The following is a 21,941-nucleotide window of genomic DNA, read 5'->3' on the forward strand; positions in this document are numbered from 1 at the left end:
ATTTAGTAGCGCCAAAACAAAGTCATCAGTCTCTCATGATCAGATCTGAGCCAAAACAATACCATCTGTCTCTGTCGTGTCCCACACAGGCTGTTAATAAATTATTTAAGTGTCAGCAAAGCGCCTTTTCCCACAAAAATATACACAATTCCTGAGTGGGCCACTTCAAGTCAAGTAAACTTATGACTTCCCTGCCATTAAACAATACATCTTGCAGCACAACACTGGGTTTAACAGAGTGTCGGCCACCTGTGGAGCGGTTATCGGGTGCACTGCAGTCAGGCTGGCATAGTGACTGCAGGTAGCACCAGGGAAATAGGACAGCAGAACCGGGTGGTATTTCTTTTTATTTAACACTGCTGTGGTGTGAGAAATCTCTCTAGCCACCCACAGAGCATGCTCCCATGACTTTACTTTCCATTTCTTAGAGCCCTGCATCTAATAAAGCCATAAAATCAAAACAAGGCTAAATCAGAGTAAAAGAAAACTGTGATGAGGATATCATAATCACTCTCCATCATGGTTCAATGAGGTTAACCAACTATTGCAATTGGTACAACTGGCACGTTCACTTCATTGCCCTGTGGGTCCACATACGTATGCCTTTGAGCTGCTGACAGCTGTGGCCGGAGGCACTGTGTTTTTGGGTTGCTTGCCCGCCCGTTCATCTGTCTGTCCCGTTCTCGTGCACGTGATATCTCAGGAACGCCTGGAGGGAATTTCTTCAAATTTGGCAAAAACGTCCACTTCGACAAAAGGATGATCTGATTAAATTTTGGTGGTCAGAGGTCAAAGGTCAAGGTTACCGTCACCTCACAAAACACGTTTCTGGCCATAACTCAACAATTCTTTTGCAAATAATGTCTTAGTATCACACAAATGTCTAATAGGATAAAATGATGACAACATAACATTTTATATCCAAATGGCCAGGAGCTTTGTCCCCTCTGCCATAGCATCAGTAAATAATAATAATGATAAAATAACAATAACACCCCTCTAACTGTTAGTACAGGTGCTATGTGTACAAGGTTATGTGCACGTGTGTGAATGTTTTTCATGTGTATGGAAGTTTTTTTTTCATGCTTTCAAACGGTGATGTTTCTATGTACGTATGTCTATACGAGGTGCTGTACAGATTGGTGGTGACAAATTTCCTTGCAAAAAGACAATAAAGAATCTATTTATCTACCAGTGTCAACTTCAATGTGACACCATAATGGTCTGCAAAAACACTTTTTTGGCCATTATTGTATGCCATAACGCAGCATTTTCACCACACTCCCTCATGCAGTTGTGAGGCAGTAATTCTAGTTATCTATATTTTTCTCCATATGGTCAAAATTCATATTATTCTGAATACACAAGCTTTAAAACGCTGTTTGATGACAAGCAAACACTGAATGGACTACAAACAATTTAGACAGAACCACATAGATAAAGAGCACATACTTTTACTCAAAAGCTGCCATTTGTAAGTACTGGTACAATGTGTGTGCCCATAAATACTCATATTTCTTAGATGGGTGGGCTGTGACAAGAACTTATTAATATATCACTAATTAATTAGCTTTAATAGAAATCAGTTATCAGGTAATATGAACTAAATATGTAATGTTAAATCACATCTATTTAAATTAAATAGATATCTCATGTGTGACTGTGCATTTCTCTCTAAAACACATGCAGGGCCAAAAATGACTACATCTAACTTACAACAAATTAATATTAATAACTGATTACACTCACCCTGTTTTATATTCTTCATATTATATATATTTGGTCTTACATACCCAATATTCATTCAACACTTAACTAAAATTCAGATTACACACTTTCGTTTACCTAAAAAGAGGCATGTGTTCCAGAGAAAAACTGTCATTCAAGTTTCTCTCGGTTGTTTTTCTAAGCGAAAAAAAAAACTGCTGAGTCCGTTGACCAATCACCGACTGCAGCGCAGCTCCATTTTTTCCCACAAGGCTTTGCAGTCCAGCTCAGCCGTGTTAGCTAGGTAACACTTCAATTGGTAATCTGTCAGACTCTGCAGAGGAAAAAGTACACAGTTTTATCCTCACACTCCTGGGATGGACACTCTCCTGGCTCGCTGTCCTTTTTACAGGTAACGTCACGTCATTAATTTCCTTGAAGACAGCACCCGAAAGTCGTAAATAAACGTAGCTAACGTTAGATGGCCAGCTAGGAAATTACAGCCACGTATAGCCTGCCGTTATCGAGCCAGCACTTCCTTAGCTAACGTTACATTGTGGAGATATAACTGCCGCGGTGGGCAGGGTTTTAATAATGTTTTAAAAAGCCGAGCAGTAACTTCTACAGACTGAGCTGTCTCGACCAAGCGGAAAAACCTTCACTAACAGTAAATGGGATGGTAACCTGCCTAGCATACCAATCAAGTTGTGGTAAGTCACTTGTGTTTAAGGTTAGCCCCAGCGGTTAGCGTCTTAAGATTTAAATTTAAATCGGAAATAACGGCGATGTTTAAGCGTAGGTAGATGAAGTAATTGACAAATTAATTAACTATATCGATATTAGCCTTAGATTCAGCTTGTGTCAAACATACAGTCGTCTCAATGTGTATCATTGAGCTGATATTAAATGTCAAACTAGCTTGTTACTCAATGTTACCTGGCTCGCTGCCTGCCGATAAGCCGACTGGCACAAGTCAATCAAGTTAAACTTTAACAAAGTGGCACCACTTCGGTCTGTAGTCTTTTCACAAACTTCAGGCTTTGTACAGAGTGCGACTTTGATTTTTTGTTGTTGCTGCTCGTAATTTAAGTCGTCACATGCGAAGAGAGCTCGGGATCAATCTGTAGTCGTGAGTTAACTCTTATCAGGAGTCAGCTCACAGCCGAGCCTTTTATTTATGTTGGGTATGTTTGAGTCATCATCTTAACACAGATGGTCTGGCAAATAATCCCTTTTCCTTCTGGGGCCGCTGCTGTTTTTCAAGTTGTAGGAAAATGCAGCCTAAGTGCTAGCTTATTGTCTCACATCAGATCTGTGTGGTAAAGCTAAGCCAGTCACAGCCTCAGAATTGATCGGATTAAGATCATATTGGATTTACACCCAGGGGAAAACAGGAACACCTGTCCAAGCACTGGGAAGAAATCCAGGTCACCGGGCTCAGCGTGATTGTTTTTCTTCTTGCCTCTACTTATCAACTCAAGCCAATTCTCTCTCACTGCCCCACATGTTCCCTTTCACATTTTCGTCTTGTGACAGACAGCGCCTCTCATTTAGTAGTAGGCAGAATGAGTTTTTTTTTTGCATGCTTCATTAAACTATAAAAATTTCTCAACAGCACAGAAGATCCTCTGATGTGATTTCCACTTGCAGTTGTAATCAAGGACGGGCATGTGACCTATGTCGCAACTGTTGATCTGCCTCCACCATGCTTCCAAGAGAGGACTGACATTTGTCTCATTCTAATTCCTGGAGCCCCCTGAGCAGAGTTAATGCCTGATTTAAAAAGCTGCTGCTCTAAACCAAGTTGGTGTCCTGCTCAGGCCCTTTCTCAGCACTGCTGCAGCCCAGTGTGCTAACTGTTGTGGTCCTGGAGGCCAACTGAGCAAAAGGGGACACTGGATGTACTGGAGGATTAGACACTGCTGTGGGAGCTGGACTGGACCGAGAGAGAACAGACAGGCTCACATGGACACACATGATGCTGTAGGGACAGTAGGCTCCCTGTTTGAGCCCCTGCTGCTTGGTACTTCTTTTTTTCTATCCTGCAATCTCAAAGGTTTGGATGGTCGAGCACAAGGGCTACTTTGAAGGAGCCCACCAGTGGCTTAGGTTTGGCCGAAGCTGACAGACTGCCTGCCAGCTACTGCTGATTTAGTACCCTCTGCCCATTGCTACCAGTCCTCTAACCCCTTCACTGTGGTGAATATGGTGAGTGGAGGGTCGAGGCAGTGCAGACGTGGGATTGAATCCTTTACATCACTGGTTTAGTTGGCTACCATTTGCATTTTTTGCACTGTGAAGACTTGCACCCTATTGTGTTTTTTTTTTTTTTTTTTTTAAGGACTTTTATCCTTTATTGTGGGAAGATAGGTCACAATCAAGTTCATATTGTTTTATTTTGACAAAGAAGACTGCTCCTTAGAGAATGAAGCTGAGGAAACAGGTGACAGTGTGTGGAGGGGCCATATTCTGTGTGGCTGTGTTCTCACTTTACCTTATGTTGGATCGAGTCCAACATGATCCTGCAAGGCGTCAGAATGGCGGGAACTTCCCAAGGGTAAGAGTGATGCTTGTCTCTTGTCTGAAAGCCGTTTTGTGTAATTACTCTTGCAGGACTGTGCATATCGTATTGCGATACCTCACAGAATACTATTTTAAGGTCTAAGGCAATACCTTTTTAAAGCACCAGCCAAGTTTTGTAAACACTTATTTTTGGATAAAAAGTTGGATCAAAGCAGAAATTAACATGAACAGTGCTCAGAGGTCTAATGCGAGATGTTCACATTAATTTGAATAATTAATATGCCAAAATATATCCATAATTTATTTTACCTCGTAACCTGAGAGGCTTTCCATATATTCTTTTGTAAGCATTCGTCATGGAAATAACCACTGCTGTATTAATATGATAGAAGCATGGATTTGTGATAATATATAATAAGTAGGCTATATATTTATTTTTTAAAATCACACTACCTTTTGTAACTCTGCCCAAACAGCAGTGGACCAATGGCAAGCCCAAGTGAAATACTTAAATTTTGTTTTTTTTGTTTGTTTGTTTGTTTTTTTTAAACTTGAATGTGTCACTTGTTACGTTGTAGATATTTGAGTCTGACTTGTATTCTTAAAACTAAGTGCTTATTCATAGTAGAAGTTATGGACAACAGATTTTGGTTGGTTATGAACAGATGTTTTTGTGAAGGTATGCAGCTATGTGATTCATCATTTTTGTGTGTGTGTTTTAGAGCCAGATCTCAGTTCTGCAGAACCGTATAGAGCAGCTGGAACAGCTTCTGGAGGAAAACCACCAAATCATTAGCCACATAAAGGACTCTGTGATGGAGCTCACAGACACAGGAGCTGTGTCTCCCAGTGGCCACCTGCCCTTCAGGAGTGCCAATGGTTCTTGGGTCCTACCATTCGATGGACGCCCCACCTTCCTCGCTGTAAAGCCCCAGGATTGTCAGTTTGCTGTTGGCAGCCGAGGTCAAACAGACCTTCAGGTAATCTCCGCGCTGTTTTTTAAATTTTCCTAACAATTGCTGTATGTGTCATATCTGGTATAATTGGCCAGACGTCATATGTTACCTGGCTACACTGCAGATGTTTCCGTGCACTTTTTCAGAATACAGCTAGTAGACAAGACTGATATTTAACATGAGTTTGTGTTTCATTTTAGATGCTGGATGTGTACTCCCTGCTGAAGTTTGACAACCCTGATGGTGGTGTGTGGAAACAGGGTTTTGAAATCACTTACGACCCTGGGGAGTGGGATAATGAACCGTTGCAAGTGTTTGTGGTTCCCCACTCACACAATGATCCGGGTGAGTTGCATGAAGTTTTCACACATACTGTGGGTTCGTTGTTCTGTTAGAGGTCAATGACCAGTGTGTCTTAGGCATTAGTTTAAAAGCCTGCTTGATCAGACTGTTTTTAGGACATTGCTTAATGCATTTGCTACCACTTTTTCAGGAGAAATAAATAAGTGACTAAGAAAGAGACCAGCCAGCTGCTGCAAGGGCTCAGCTGAGTGGGAGGCAAGAGCAGGGATGCAGGAAAAAAAACAAAATCACCATTTGATTCATTTGTTGTCAAATTATTAACATAATGCTGACATGATTGATGGCTTGGAAAAAACAATGAAATTAGAAAAATATTGGCATTGGGGGCATTAGTTATTTTTACTTTCGCATGGCTGAGATTTTATTTTAGACTGACGTTTTCATTAAATTTGTTTACTTACCACCCTGCCACACGCTTGCTAACTTGACAACTATTGATTTGTTGACAGTCAGGTCACAGAGACCTGCAGCAACAGGAATAGAAGTCATTTGGGCTTGCATTCAATTAGATTATGCTGCAAGGTTGTCTTAAGAAATATCCTCAGCAGCTTTCCTTGTTCTGGGATTGTAGAAGGCAGTGATATAATGCAGAACTGGTATTGCTAGTTTCTATTGCAGGGAAGTGAAAAAAACATTTTACTGGTAATACGTTTCTCTAAAAGGGATGCTGGGACTTGAAGGGTTTTAGTAGACTATAGTTAAGTTAAGTAGGTCAAACAGTGGGAGTACCTCACTGTTACAGAGACCTGCAATGAATAACTCCCCACCCACAGCTGAATACACTCTAGCCTGCTTGGTTGGTCAGACCTGCTCTGACACACAGCTTTTAACTAGACCATGGTCATTTGAAAGGCCTTGATTATGCTTGTGCATAACTTAATGGTTATGAATGTGTGCTTTATTGATTCACATCTCTGGTCTCTGTAAAACTGTCTTGGTTTGTGTGAGATAAATATTTGACGAGACGTTTATAAGCTGCAGTGCTGTGTTGTGGTGGACGTAGACAGTGCATGGAAAGTGCATTTCAGTCACTTTCTTTTAAGCCACTCTGTTAAATAGCTTTTAGACAGTAACTCTAGTTAAATAAAACATGAGTTTTATTTTTGATCTAATGCACCACTTTTTCTGCAACATTTTGTCTTTTACGTAAGCTGTCTTGTTGTCCTGGTGTTAGCCTTTTAGATGAAGCGGTTAGTAGCATACTTTTTAGAAGCAGAGCTTTTTGGTGTAGGTAGGTATTCTGCAAACTGTCATGAAAGATGCTTAGAAATGATCTTGTGTCTTGGCAGGCTGGATCAAGACCTTTGACAAGTACTTTACGGACCAGACGCAACATATCTTAAACAACATGGTAGTGAAACTGGCTGAGGACCCACGCAGGAAGTTCATCTGGTCTGAGATTTCATTCTTCTCCAAGTGGTGGGAGAGTGTGGACATTCATAAGCAGGAGGCCATGCGCAAGTGAGTCACAGCTTAGCGAAGCACATGGAGTGGGAAAGGCATCGTCAGGCAGATAGCTTTCGGTCATGTCAACTAGATATCATCTCAGTCTTTACACCCCCACACCTAATGTCTTTTTTTCCTCTGTACCTTTCAGTCTGTTGGAAAGTTATACCTAATTTCTTCAAACAAGTCGGAAAATTAGATTAAATTCTAGGATGTACAAGGGAGATTAATCTTCTCTTTCTTGTCATGTCAGCATGTTGCATTGCTGCCTGTAACTATCTTACACAGTAGATAGTATCTAGGGCTGTGCGATATGGACAAAATTTTCTATCTCGATATGGATAATTTCTTTCTTTTTTCTTTTCTTCTTCTTTTTTTTTTTTTTTTTTTCAAAGACCTTTTTTTTGGGCATTTATACTTTATTGGACAGTCCCAGTGGAGAGAGACAAGAAACACGAGGCAGAGAGAGGGGATGACATGGCAAAGGGTCTGGGCCAGAATTGAACCCGGGCCATTGCGGCTTAGCCTTCGTATTACATGGTACACACTCTACACGGTGAACTGGGGCACTGGGGCACCCCGATACGGATAATTTCATAGCTTGATAGTGATATATAACACGATACGGTACATTTTCTGCAAATTTGATGAAAAAATTGTCTGTGCAAAACAACCACACATGTCATGACTACTTTGTGGTAATCCTGTAAGGTTTGCTTTTGCTGTCAAAACTTTCCTTCCATCCTTTCATTTAGCATGCATCTTTTGGCTCTCTCTGTACTGCCTCGCATGGTTCTTCTGTAAGAGGTAGAGGAGGTTAGTTGTGTTGGAGACATGGGTATCAGTCTGTGACATACTTTGCAAAGTATAGTTTTCTGGTCCATGTCAGATTTCTTATGTCCAAACCATGTCCAAACGACAGAGGTATTCCCTTTTTTCCATACATATTCCTCATCTTGTCTTGGTCAGACTGAGTTTTATTCTGTATCAGAGTGTTGTGCAGAGTTTCGTTTTGTGTCCTGGTCCTCGATGATTGTTTGATATTCCAGCCCATGTGTAGTAATTGTACATTCCAAGACAACTAGGAGTGCTAACTCAGTGACATAAAATACTGCCTTAAACTGGCTTTTGTGACAACAGCAATAGAAATGATACAGGAAAATTTCCAATGATAGACATTTTCCTCTCGTCCCACGATATATATTGTCATATCGCACAGCCCTTTAAAGTATTATTTAACAGATAACAGATGCTGCCAGAATAGCATGTTATATGGTCATTTTGATTTTTTTTTTTTTTTTTAACCTTCAGTAGATCTAGATTATCCTCATCTCGCTCTTGTAATCGTCTTTCTTCAACAGACTGATTCTTGGAGGGCAACTGGAGATTGTGACAGGAGGCTGGGTGATGACGGATGAAGCCAACGCTCACTACTTTGCCATGATAGACCAGCTCATTGAAGGCCATCAGTGGCTGGAGAGAAATCTAGGTATAGGGTGGATCAAAAATGGTTTTTTGCTTATGGTTTCTCATTCAATTTGTGCAGAAGTGGCACTTTAAGGTTTTGGAAATGACTGGTTTCAAAGTCTGCCTTTTTTGTTTTTTGTTTTTTGACATGTATTTTAGTAGCATTCTGCTCTTTGCCTGCTCTTTTGTAGTTCAGCATACAGATAAAATACCAGTTCTACCAGTCCTGATTGAAAACCTGAACTTGTCATCCCATTTGCTATCGAAGATGGAGCTTCTCACCCTTGGTGGGCAATATGCAGTCCTTTCATTTCTTTAAGGAAACCGAGAAATTGTGTCTTCCCACATGCTGTCCTAGGTGTAACTCCTCGCTCTGGGTGGGCGATAGACCCTTTTGGACACAGTGCCACAATGCCCTACCTGCTGAAGAGGGCCAACATGACCAGCATGCTGATCCAGAGAGTCCACTACTCCATCAAAAAACACTTTTCCTCTACCCGCAGCCTGGAGTTCATGTGGAGGCAGGCCTGGGGTGAGTGGACCAGTGCCAATAAAGTCATCCAATTCTTGTACTTAAATTTGTCAAGATCATTTTGGAATGAGTCATCCTGCTCCTGGACTTTTTTTTTTTTTTAAGTGAGGGGTTAGAAATTTTGGAAGGACAGCCTGTACTTTAATAGCTTCAGAAGTACCTCAGATTTTTTTTTTGAAATTCTTAAATGAATAGCTCTGCCGAGGACTGCTCAACAGTATTTGTTATTAAAGAAAAAAATTCATCCCTAATAGTCTCACATTTATCATCAGCTTGTGATGTGCAATACATTGTATCAGTTATTTTGTGCTGAAGTTGTAGAATCAGCTCAGCCTGCCTTGTCTTCTTAGAATTCAGTTAGTGATTTCAGAATGACCCCAGAGAATAATTATAGCTGGCTGGCCTACTATTTTGTGAACACCGTGTCCATGTCAAGGATCATAGACACGCCCCTTACTCCCCTTGCTGTATCTGCTGGAAATATAAGTTATGTCATCCACATTTGTTATCTGCAAGTGAAGAAAAACAATTACACCATGAGACAACAAATTGGGATCAGAACTGCAAGATACAACACCAAGAGCTGTTATATTCAAACACTATTGAATTATTTTAGGGTGGATTTTCTCATTTTTGTGTGTTCTAACTTAGATTTTACCAACTGTATTTTTTGACAGACCCAGCTTCAAGCACAGACATCTTTTGCCACATGATGCCGTTCTACAGCTATGATGTGCCTCACACCTGTGGTCCTGATCCAAAAATCTGCTGCCAGTTTGACTTCAAGAGGTTACCAGGTGGCCGCGTAAATTGTCCTTGGAAAGTGCCACCGAAAGCTGTGGTAGAAACCAATGTGGCAGAGAGGTGAGGCTAGTGGGGGTTAGCGTTTTCCTCTTGGTTGGTTTTTAGGTGGAAAAGGCTGTTGTGCCTATTTTAGACTTTGTCTTAGGGAACAAATCTGAGGTGTCTGCTGGTGTTAGACCAAGGACACAACCACACTCAGCGAGGGTGGGTTGAAGGAAGGAAGGAGGGAGGGAGAGACATAGACTGCAGATAGTCTTGTAGTCATGCCAGTTAGCTTTGTTATAAGCCACTGTGACTCATTTGTTCATTGCAAGCTTCAGGGGAAAAATGCCATCTCTGAACTTTGCAAAGGACACATTCCAGTAGCTAATGGAAAATCTCTTTTACAGTGAAATGTATTGATTGCCATTCCCTTCCCAGGGCTGATTTGAGCTGCCTCTTGTCAAGGTCGTTGTACTTTCCTAGAAAACTGGCACATGCAAAAGCAGCACAGTTTGGGTGCCAAACAATTTGTCCTTTCTAACACCCTCTCTGCATGTCTCTCTCTCTTTTGCTCTCTCATACAGGGCGCACCTGCTGCTGGACCAGTACCGTAAAAAGTCCAAACTGTTCCGCAGTAAGGTTGTGCTTATCCCTCTAGGGGATGACTTTCGCTATGACAAGACCCTGGAGTGGGATCAGCAGTACATCAACTACCAGAAGCTTTTTGACTACATGAATTCTCACCCCGAGATGCATGTACAGGTGAGAAACCAATTTGTCAACTGTGACGAAGCCTGATGCCATTTCTGTTGTGTGCCTCTTATTGCACCTGGCAGTGGTTCAGTGTTGAAATGTTTGTTTTTTGTTTTATTTGTGATGATGAATCATGTATCTGTATTGCTTTAGCTAGATAACAGAACAAAGTGTCTGCCACAAGTAGATGTTTTATTTATAGATTGCCATTTCAGATGAAAGAGACATACATAATGAAAGCACTTTTGCTTGGTTGTTCAGCTGCATGTTTGGATAAGATCTTAAGCAACAGCACAACTTCTCACCTGTCTCTGACTGTGTTTGCAGGCCCAATTTGGGACTCTCACAGACTACTTCAATGCTGTTTACAAAGTAAATGGAGTGGCCCAGGGATCCAGGCCTGCAGACTATCCAGTGCTTAGTGGAGACTTCTTTGCCTATGCAGACCGCGAAGACCATTACTGGACTGGCTATTTCACATCTCGACCCTTTTACAAGAGCCTGGACCGTGTGGTGGAGTCACATCTCAGGTGGGGCAAGTTTAATCAAACTTCACTGATAATACATTTCACACTATTCTGCTTTTTATTGTACAAAAATTGCTGCCTCAACAGCACTCGGTGCTGATAAAGTGGGTCATGCAACATGCACTTTGTTTCTGTAATGCGAGACATTACACACTCTGCTAGTAAGCAGCATTTTCTTTGCATTGCAAAGTAGACGTAGGAGTGTCCTGCTGGCTGATTTAGTTAAGGAGCACACCATGCACCTGCAGTGTCCTCAGTGCACATCCTCTTCATTGCTTCTCATATCTGTCTCTCTTCCTTCTTTCCTGTTTCTCCAGTTAACAGTCAAAGCAAACTTTGAGTAAATTAGCAGATTTAGGTTACAGTAGTTGCACACATGCATGTTGCATGAATGACTGGTTTGAGTTTTTATTTTTGTTGGAACATGTCTAATAAGAATGTTTGTGCTGGCTTTGGTGATAGAGGCTCAACTGTGGCCAGCATTCAGCCCTACCAGAAAAGAAGTGTAGCCATTTTCAGTCTGTCTTGAACCATCCATCATTTCTTCAGTGATGACAGCCTGTCATGTTCTCCAGGGGGGCAGAGATCCTCTACAGTCTGGCAGTTGCGAATGCTCGGCATGCAGGCATGGAGGGGCGCTACCCAGTCTCAGATTATGCCCTACTAGTTGATGCAAGGCGATCTGTCGGCCTCTTCCAGCATCACGATGGCATCACTGGCACTGCAAAGGAGAATGTTGTCACTGACTATGGCACCAAGTAAGTAGAGGTTAAGATTTCCAAAGAATATGACTATGAGTAGAAACAATACATTATAACATGGTGATTTTCAAAAAAAAAGCATGATTTCCTTCGAAAGCACTGCCTTGTTTCTTTCAGTGCTTTACATCATTTTCATCACTTTATGACTTCTTAATAAACACTGTGAATCCCTTCAAGCAGTCCTTCCCTGTTCAATGTTTTGGAGTTAAATTGGGCTGACTGCTCAACTGAGCCATTGATTCTTTCCACTCTGCTCTAGGTTACTGCGCTCACTGATTGGTCTGAAGAGAGTGATCATCAATGCAGCTCATTTCCTGGTGATGAAGAACAAGGAGTTCTATCGCTTCTACCAGACAGAGCCTTTCTTGGAGACGGTGAGCAGGAGCGCAGAAGGAGCTTCACATAGTGTAGAAAAAAGTGCATGTAACACATATCTATCTGCTGTTTTGTGTAGTTAGTCAGTATCTTCCCTGACTTGTAACTTTGTGTTTGTAGGATGACCGGCGTGCTACTCAGGACTCTTTGCCCCAGCGGACTCTCATTGAACTGGATCCAGCAGGGCCAAGGTATCATTTCTGTCCCTTCCCACCTTTTAGTTCCTCTACCCTCCACTCCCTGCTCCTCAGCTCCTCTGGTGTGGTATACTTCAGATTGTTCCCCTCCTTTTGCTACCAGGTACCTGGTTCTGTTCAACCCCGTTGAGCAGGAGCGGCTGTGTGTAGTGACTGTGTTGGTCAACACAGTCAGAGTGCGGGTGCTCACTGAGGACGGACAGACCCTCCCTGTGCAGCTGAGCGCTCAGTGGAGCTCCTCTAGCCAAATGAGCGCAGAGGTGTTTGAGGTAAGAGATTAATTCTCTGTCCGTCAGGTACCTCTCTTTACAGCTGGCTGTGCTCAGCAAATCTGTGGGGAAAGGCTGACTGTGGTACATTTTGCTTCCTCATGACTACTGAAAGCCCCTTTTTTGTTAAAAAGGATACTTCTCTTCATTAGGCAAGATTTTTATGGAAAAATACACCCATATTAGCAGCCTAAAGCAGAAACTCTGGTGTTGGTTATTGATACTTTCTGTGCAAAGAAAGTGACACATTGAAATTTGATAGCGAAATACAAACTTTCTGGTGAACAGCAGTGAGCGAATGCTCAGTCCAGAGAAAACTTATAACTACTTATACTAACTTACTGTTAGATCTTTTGCCTCAGCTGTCCTTTTTTACCCTTTGGCATAATGTAATCAAAATCTCGATGAGTAAATATGAACATGATGTGTGCAGTTTATTGATCAACACTACATGATTTTTGGGTATTGAAGTTTAGTTCAATACCCATATTCCAAAACATTGAACTTGTATGTTTGTCTTTATTTATTTATGCAACCATCATTCACTTACTCATGTGTGTGTTTGCTTATATCTTTCTTTGTCTTCTGGCCAGGCAACCTTCATGGTTCGTCTGCCACCCTTGGGCTTGGCTGTGTTCCATCTGTATGATGCACCTGACTCCCCCATGACACTGCGCTCTGACACTCTGCTACGGCTGTCTGGACGGGGTGTCAGTGCCCAGGCTGTGGACCCCTTGCCAGTTCGCTCTCAGCAAGCGGACCCGCAGACCTTCTACATTACCAGCCAGTCACTCACACTGGGCTTCTCGGGAACCACTGGCTTGCTGGAGGTCAGTGTTTCAGCAGCTTGAGGTCACCGTCAGATCAGCTGCTGCTTGTGTTCCCTAAATACCTGAATCAGGGATTAACTGCTCAGTTTAACTTTCATCTTGATGACTGGGAAAACGAAAAATGAGAGTTTGATTTCCTGACAGAACCTTGGCTGTTGGATCAAAGTGAACATGGCATGTTTTCACTGCCACTGAAACAGCCTCTTTGATCTTTCTTGTTTACTCTTTCCATTTCTGGATTTTTCTCACTCTTTTCTCTTTTTTCATGGCCTTGGCTTCATCAGAGTATCCGGCGTAAGGATGACCCTCAGGAGGTTAAGGTTCAGATGCAGTTTGTTACATATGGCACTCGCCCCTCTAAGGACAAGAGCGGGGCTTACCTCTTCCTGCCTGATGGAAAAGCGAAGGTATTCACTTAGTTCCTCTATCTCAGCTGTTTACTCACCTCTCACAGGGCTTTGATCGAGCCTCCCTTGTGTATTGCATCACGCCGTGGAGCTAGAGGGTGGGTTTGGGGGATGTGCATGCTGCTTCATGTTTTCCTTTTATTGAAAAAGCAACAAAATGCACTGGAGTGTAGAGGCTTAGTTATACCACTGCATTTTTATACCTCGTTACTGCTGCTATTGCTCACTTATCGCTCCCCCTCTTTTGTTTCCCTGTTTTCCTCCAATGTCTCTCTTCCACTTTCTGCTCTTTTGTTTGCTCTCAGCCCTATAACCAGAAAGAGCCACCTGTTGTGCGCGTTGTGGAGGGGCCCCTCTTCTCTGAGGTGGTGGCACACTACCAGCACTTTCAGCAGACCATTCGCATACACAATGTACCAGGTAATATTCATGCACCATCTTGCACAATAGATTGGGTTCGGAAGTACTTGCAAATATTTTTAATGGTTTGTTTCAGCATATTCAGCTAACCTGATCTGAAAGGGTACGCTATCAAGGACAGAGCAGTGAATGCCAGGATTTAACAATAACAGGAAATCTGCATTTCAGTGAACCACTTTTTTTCTTTACTGACAGTGTCTGTAATATTCTGTCTTGTACTTCCAGCAGGCCAACACAAAATGCCAAGTGCTGTTGGCAAATAGTATTTGACCCAGATTTGCAGTTAGCACACACACCCTTCCTGTCAGTTCCCTGCAGCCTCACTTTGGTTTTGTATTTTCAGGGGTGGATGGCTTGTCCGTAGACATCACCACCATGGTGGACATCAGAGATCAGACCAATAAAGAACTGGCCATGCGGCTTGTCACTGACATCCAGAATGGGGATGTCTTCTACACTGATCTCAATGGCTTCCAGGTCAGTTCACCACTGGGAAATTAAGATGAATGACCTTGTTGTTTTTCCTTTGCAGTGTTTTAGAATGTAACACTATCTCTGAATGTAGCAGTAATGACTGGCTTATAATAGCTTTGAAATTGAGTCCAGATATTGAATCCTTCCTCAATAGACTCAAGAGATTAACTATGCATGACCTGGTAATTTTCTCGCTGTGGTTCATGTTTCCCCAATTTGTGTGTCTCTCATATTTTGTCCCTCTGTGTGGTATGTGTGTTTCCTCCTTCAGATGCAGCCCCGCCGGCACTACATGAAGCTTCCCCTGCAGGCCAACTTCTACCCCATGCCCAGCCTGGCGTACATCCAGGACAGCCATCACCGCCTCACCCTGCACACAGCCCAAGCCCTGGGCGTCACCAGCCTTGAGAATGGTCAGTATCTCCTTGATCAGGGCTTTTCAACTTGAGCAGCAAGTGGGCCAAATTGGAAATTCAGTTGGGGTTCATGGGCCATACAGAATAAAGTGGCAATGACTGACTACAGGGGACTATTACTCTCACAATATAACATTAATAGATCCATTATTACATGAAATAAAATGGCCATATGCATTTCATTATCATAATAGTCACTTGCACACAGCAGCCAGTCCATAGAAATACATAGTGCAGATAGGGCTACAATGCTTGATACACAAGTGCAAATGTTTTGGCGACATCTAACAAACCAAGCAGACACGGTTCGTATTTTAATGCTGCAATCACAACGAGCAGCACCAAGTTCATTGCACGCGGTCAATGAACATGTATCCAAGCTCTCGCTGTTTTCATTCATCTGAGTGTAGTCTTGCCCACGTGCGCTGAGTGTTAAAGGGGCTGGGTATAGTGGAATATATTAGAGGAATTTGGAGATTAACTATTTTCTTCACTGATATCATGATGAATAAATCAATTGATAAATAAAGCAACTATGCAATTCAGTATTGTTTTTTTCTTAAATAAAGTAACAAATGTAACTATGCATGCATTATTGAAAACGCAATCCATGGCTACAGCTCCTCTGGTCCCTCTGCTGCCACGCATTGTGCATCAAGTTGGCCTGATCACCACATTCAATTCAGCGTCTCTCAGCCTTGCTCTCTGACTTGTCGAAACACAAATGTTTGCTTCACTTTACAGTTTTTGCACTCGACAACACATTGTTGCATCTACATTGCTGCTGAGTTGTTGGCATAGCATCTGGCATAATAAACCACGGCAAAGTTTAATAAGTCTCCAAATAGCCACACATCCTGATATACTCGCCATAGAAAAAGAATCAGTAAAGTTCATATCTGGACTGTACCTAGATTCACAAGGAGGCCATTTTGTCTCTTTTCTTTCTCTCTTTTTGAATAGAAGTGTAGAGAATAGGCTGGAAGCACATATTTCCTTCTGAAAAGATTTACAGAGAACAGCCATTTTATCTCAAGGTTCACCTAAAAAAAGACAGATATAAATAAAGAGTTGTTCACTCTGCAGTTTCTGTGCAGGGGCTTTTTGTTAAAGTTGTTGTCTGTGACTGCCCCCCACCTCCACCCCTCCCACCCCCCCACCCCTTCTAGGCCAGCTGGAAGTGATTATGGATCGGCGGCTGATGCAGGATGATAATCGTGGGCTGGGCCAGGGCCTGAAGGACAACAAGAAGACAGCCAACCGCTTCCGCCTGCTGCTGGAGAGGAGATCCACTGGCAACAAGGTCAGTAAGAAGCCAGCAAGAAAAATGAATCAAAAATGAACCTGTGTGAGTGCTGGCATCGGTCTTGCAGTTCCCACACACCACATCAAATCCGGTTGTATTGAATGAATGTAAGCTTGGAGCTCTATGCAAGGTTGTTTGAATGGAACAGTGTCTCGTTCTTCATTCCGTGTTTATTAACACCTGTCTCCATATTTCTTTTTTTCTTTTTTTGTTACCCACCAACCTCCATCTGTCTTTTTGTCATTCTCTCCACTCTCTACTTTATTTCACACTCTTCTCTCTTTCTGCTCCATTACCCTCAGCATGATGGTTTCTTTGCCAAACTCTTCTTCTTGTTTCGTTCTTTCCTCTCCCAAATCTTGAGAGGCGGAGTTCAAGAGGTAATGTTGCCTTGGCAACAGTTAAGGATGCTAGCTAGCCTGCATTATAGTCTGTGCTGTAGCTCCAGTTTCTAGGCTCCTCTTTCTAGCTTCCCTCCACCTCATTGCCTTAGCCAAAACAGTCCATCTTTACGGCAGCACCATTGAACGTAACAAGTGATATCATTTATCAAGTAAATGGATACACTTTGGGAGAAAATGCAAGGCATTGCTTGCAGTTTTATCATCCAACTCTCACTGCTAAAACTGCTGATACAAGAGCGGATGAAGTTGCTCTGGCCAGCCATCGTCCTCCACTCAACAAGACATCATTCCTTGTTTTTGAAACATTTTAATGCTCTTTAATTTTCCTGTGATGTTGCACCCCATCACAATGCAGGCTGTGGCTGTGGCATATATATGGAATATCCCAATAAAAATTCACTAGCAGTGTTTGTTTTTTCTTGGCTAGAGTTAGTTTGTAACTGTAGACATTGAATTTCTAAGTAGAGTTTGTACCTCAAATAGCACAATAATAACAAATTAAGGACTTGAACTAGTTCCCAAAGTGAGTCTTTAATGTCATGCATTTTGTTAGCTGGCACAGTTACTTTAATCAGTCTTTCTTTCTCTGCCTTCCTCCAGATGACCGACAGCGGAGCAAACAGCTTCCCATCTTTGCTCAGTCACATGACCAGTGCCATCTTGAACCACGAGGTCTTAGCACTGCCAGTCCTTCCCAAAAAGCGCGGCGTGCCTCCCTTACAAACATTCGCCCCTTTCAAATCCATCCTTCCCTGTGACTTCCACCTGCTGAACCTGCGCAGCATCCAGAGCCAGGTGAAAGGACAAAAAATACATTTACTTAATGATATATAGGAGGGGTGACTCAGCAGTAACTGATATGTATTATGGCTGTAGCAAAGATTCAACATTTAAACTGACATTTGTCTCCTACTGGGATTCTCTGTGTGTGTGTGTGTGTGTGTGTGTGTGTGTGTGTGTGTGTGTGTGTGTGTGTGTGTGTGTGTGTGAGCAGCAGGACCCTCACTCTCCTTCTCCCTACGTGGCCCTGATTCTTCACCGGAAGGGCGTCGACTGTGGCCTGGAGGCTCAGAACCTCGGCTTCAACTGTACCACTACACAAGGACAGGTCAGTGTAGACACACACACACACACACACACACACACACACACACACACACACACACACACACACACACACACACACAACTAGTGTACACCAGAAATGCATTTTCCATCATACCCTCAAGCCTGTTCCCCCAAATCTCCTCACTGCTTTCTTTATTTATCTGTGCTCTCTGATAGAATGTGCACTGACCTGAAATTGGTCCTGTAGCTCTATGTTTTCTGTCTCTCAAAACACACTCTGCCTTCATCCCCCGTCTCTCTGTGTAGCTGAGCGTGTCGGGGCTGTTCAGGAACCTGGACTTGCAGTTGCTCCAGCCCATGGCCCTGACTCTGATGCACTCGAGCCCTCCTCTGGCCAACGACTCCACCATCAGCCTGGACCCCATGGAGATCTCTGCCTTCAAGCTCAAACTGCGCTAAGAGCAGCTCAGACCACCGAGGCAATAAACCCCACCAGACTTTGACTCGGACAGATACATGGCCCTGGCCGGCCGTGTTCAGACTGGCACAGAGGGTCTGGGTCTCTCTGTTTTGTCGGCGTGTGTTTCCAGGGTGCGCGCCGAACCACTTACACCACTAGTCGGGGAAGCAGGGTCCACTGCGGCAGGACTGAGTGCACGGCAGGGGGCAGATGATAGCTGTTATCGTGGCCGTCTCAGACAGTAAAGAAACCCTGGTGGGTTTTGCAGCTGTTCCAAAAAACCAACAAAAAAACAACTGCCTGAATCACTCATCAGATACGACTGGGTATCTGTTTTTCCACTGCAGTAGTTAGTGAAAAAAAGACATCTCATTTAGTTCTGTTTTTGCAAGAACTTTATTAAATGTGTCTTTGTATCCCTGCTCCACCCTGGACTTACTACTGAATGTAAATACCATAATGACAGGGACCTGGGATTTGTGCCACATCAGAGTGCAATTTACAAAGCTTTATTTGGTGTATGTTGGTTTTTCTTTTGCTTTTTCTTTTCTACCAGTGAAGGACTTCCTCTCCAGTGGAAAGGCCACACAATTATGTGTTTTTGTACTTGTAAATCTTATGACTGTGTTTTTTTTGGGTTTTTTTTTTTTTTGGTCTTTTTATTTTTTTATTTTCATTTTTTTTTTTTTTTTTACTGAGCCGAATGCAGCAGCATAATTGTACGACGTGAATGTGTGATCTGTTCCCCCCCCCCGAGGACCCCCCCCAAGCTGTGGCTCTCTAAACTGTTGTACGTCTGAGTTACAATCTGCGAGTCCAAGTCACACTTTGGTCACTATGCGATGATGATGATTTGGGATCATTCACTAAATAATTCCCGCCTTTTTATTTTTTTTATTTTTTTTATTTTTTTTTGTTTACAGTAATCATATTTCCTTTATGAGTGACCGCTTCCTGCTGTCCTCCATTTTTCCTTGTAGACTCTCTCGCACTTCTTTTTCCCCTTGTTTCTCCTTGCTTTGCGTCCTGACGAACTGGAAAGTCTGCTGGGAATTTAAGTTGGAAGTGCGTGCCCCCCTTTAGCCATTCCTGTGCTTATCCTTGGTGCATCATCAGCGGGTGGGCGGTTTGTGTACTATATGCAGTAGAAGAATCGACAAAGACGATACCTCATACTAACATATGGCAGATATATCAATGTATGTGTGTCTTTCTATCTAGCTATCTATATATATATCTATATATTTGTATATATGGATATATATACTGTAGATATAGTATGTTGATGTGAATATTTGAGAGGATTTATGGGTGTAGTGAAATTGATGTGTAAACTATCAGGGACCATTCATACAGCTAGATGTCATCCAGTTTGTGTGTTAGTGTGGAGTGCCAGGTCATATCATTTCCTCCCTCTGGGGCTTCCCTTTGAAGAGCCAAACTCAGAGCAAACCGTACACAGCCATCCGTCAGCTAACTTTAAAAAAAAAAAAAAAAAAAAAAGGAAAAAAACTTAGAAATGAAATTCCAGATCCACAGTGCGACTTATCCCCAAAGCTAGTCCCGAGGCGTTCTGCCTTTTCTGCATATCTACCTTCACAGTGGTGTGGAAGATGTTATCGTCTGTGCTCGGTGCTCAAAGCAGACATCTCGTCACGACAGATCTCTCACTCTGCACTCGCCGCCACCATCTCACCGCCATGCAGTGTCCATCACTTAACCTGCCATCTCATGCATTTCCCACAGGAGGCCGGCTGCCTTGCGCCCTTCCTCCGGCTGGTGTATTAGCCCAGTAGTGTAATATCTGGTCTTTCATTGTTCAGTAAATGCCACTAGCTCACAGTGAGCGCTTCGGATTCCTTCTCCTCTCCTGCTGTGGTAAACAAGTCTCCATGACTAGACTTCACTGCATCTTAAATTGCACTTTCTTCCTGTTGTCTTTTAACTGTCATACTTTCTCTCCTACTGTGTCGCTGTGTGTCTGAGTCACTCTGTGTAAATGTCTTTTTTATGTGATATTTGCTGTAGAAATGTTTTCGTTGAGATAGAATATATGAAGGCGTGACCTCTCCTGTATTTGCTTCTTCATGCTTATTCATTGGCAAAAAGCTGGATGGAAGAACTTACAGATGAGATGGGAATGAATAAAGATCAATGAGCAATCAGTTTCTGTGTGCATCTCAAAATGTTTTGATTTCAGTATTCTTTCAACTGATGAATATTTAGTCTATTTTTATGCTGTTCTCTTGTCTCCCTTAGTAACAATAGGGGATAGTAATTCATTTCCCCCTATGTAGAGCAGTAGGGGGCAACATTGAGTCACTGTGGGTAGGACAAGTGGAGCATACAGATGTTGGGAGTTTTGATACGTCTTTGAGATTTCAGTCCTTTTAGCCTATCTGCTCCTTCGATTGTCAGTGGTTGGTCTCCCACACAGAGAGGCTGTTGAGATAAACTGGCTTCAAACTGGGGATCTTGGCAGAGTAGAATACAATGTAACATCCTTCCCATTTTAAATCACTCTCAGAGACGTACAGTTGACTGCGGCAGTCAAAAGATTTTCCTCACTTAACCTGCTTCGAGGAAAAGGTGTTGAGGATAATAGAGTACTTAGTGAGACTGCTGAGCGGGAGGTGAACATAGGGAGAAAATGTTTTTTTTCTCTTTCACAACACATAAATGGATCAGGGACCCAGTTGCTACAAAGAGTGTGGTGGGAGAGGTGCCTGAGGGCGATCACCACTGTGCTGACAGCACAATACACTGTGCTTGTGAGGATGGGAGGGTGAAAATGGCATTGGGGAGGCAGTGATGCCTATTGAGGCACCCTGGGGAAACAGTGTCTGTATTGAACTCCGGTCTCTGGTGCCATTTGCGACAGTGTTTCTCAACATTTCTGTGCTCCAGCCAAGGACACCTGACCATCGACTTTATCCTGGAATTTAAGGCTCAAGACATACCCACAATAAGACTTGACAATAGTCACATAATGGCTGGAGTGAGGCATGAATTTATACTGAAATGATCTGACTGTGAAATCAATAAAAAGAGAAATGATTTATGAGTTCTCTACACTTTAATTATCCTAATTTGAATTATTTCTTGTTGCCAAGACCTGTTAGGTGGCAGTTCTGAAAGTAAGAACCATGCCAGCCTGACTAATTCATCCCAGCTAAAAGGACGTGCAGAATAGCCACTGATCAAAGCTCACACCGCACAGAAGCACGGGTCAAGTGAAATGAAGGTGTGCATGACAAAGTACGTAAGTGGCTTTCAAACTTCCTGCGACTGGATTTCATATGCAGACACACTCATTTGCTTTCACACATGGCGTGATGCAATCAAGGGCCACCGAATTGAGCAGTGATTTCTCTTGGCAGATCTAATTATGGGTCACAAAATGATGTACCGTCACCCGTGGAAGCAGGCCTGTGCTTTTTGACAAGGCGCTAGAGGAAAACTGTTAATGAACTGCAAAACTCCTATTGGCATGA

General features: G+C 42.7%; 1 protein-coding gene across 4 annotated transcripts; it reads left to right on the plus strand.

The window, feature by feature from the left end:
- Positions 1–1,973: 1,973 nt before the first annotated feature.
- man2a2 (mannosidase, alpha, class 2A, member 2) lies at positions 1,974–20,612 on the plus strand. 4 transcript variants are annotated; one of them, XM_030053224.1, is made up of 24 exons: positions 1,974–2,119; positions 3,323–4,264; positions 4,953–5,210; positions 5,387–5,531; positions 6,839–7,010; positions 8,357–8,484; positions 8,821–8,994; positions 9,672–9,858; positions 10,365–10,542; positions 10,861–11,063; positions 11,636–11,818; positions 12,081–12,195; positions 12,317–12,387; positions 12,497–12,662; positions 13,256–13,492; positions 13,777–13,899; positions 14,205–14,319; positions 14,663–14,796; positions 15,065–15,206; positions 16,379–16,512; positions 16,818–16,895; positions 17,520–17,714; positions 17,917–18,027; positions 18,294–20,612. In XM_030053224.1, the coding sequence occupies exons 2-24, from the start codon at positions 4,133–4,135 to the stop codon at positions 18,444–18,446; spliced, it is 3,534 nt and encodes a 1,177-aa protein (XP_029909084.1). In that variant the 5' UTR covers positions 1,974–2,119; positions 3,323–4,132; the 3' UTR covers positions 18,447–20,612. The 4 variants fall into 4 exon arrangements, with proteins under 4 accessions (XP_029909084.1, XP_029909086.1, XP_029909083.1 ...); XM_030053223.1 differs by having other exon boundaries at positions 1,976–2,119; positions 17,914–18,027; XM_030053226.1 differs by lacking the exon at positions 16,818–16,895 and having other exon boundaries at positions 1,975–2,119.
- The last annotated feature ends 1,329 nt before the right edge of the window (positions 20,613–21,941 follow it).

Source organism: Myripristis murdjan, chromosome 6 (assembly GCF_902150065.1).
Source record: "Myripristis murdjan chromosome 6, fMyrMur1.1, whole genome shotgun sequence".
NCBI lineage: Eukaryota > Metazoa > Chordata > Actinopteri > Holocentriformes > Holocentridae > Myripristis > Myripristis murdjan.

Bases quoted from the DNA above. Each gene is read 5' to 3' on its own strand.
- man2a2 (XM_030053223.1), top strand. From the start codon at position 4,133: ATGAAGCTGAGGAAACAGGTGACAGTGTGTGGAGGGGCCATATTCTGT. The intron at 5,532-6,838 runs GTGAGTTGCATG...GTGTCTTGGCAG, and splicing joins CCACTCACACAATGATCCGG to GCTGGATCAAGACCTTTGAC. The intron at 17,715-17,913 runs GTGAAAGGACAA...GTGTGTGAGCAG, and splicing joins TGCGCAGCATCCAGAGCCAG to CAGGACCCTCACTCTCCTTC.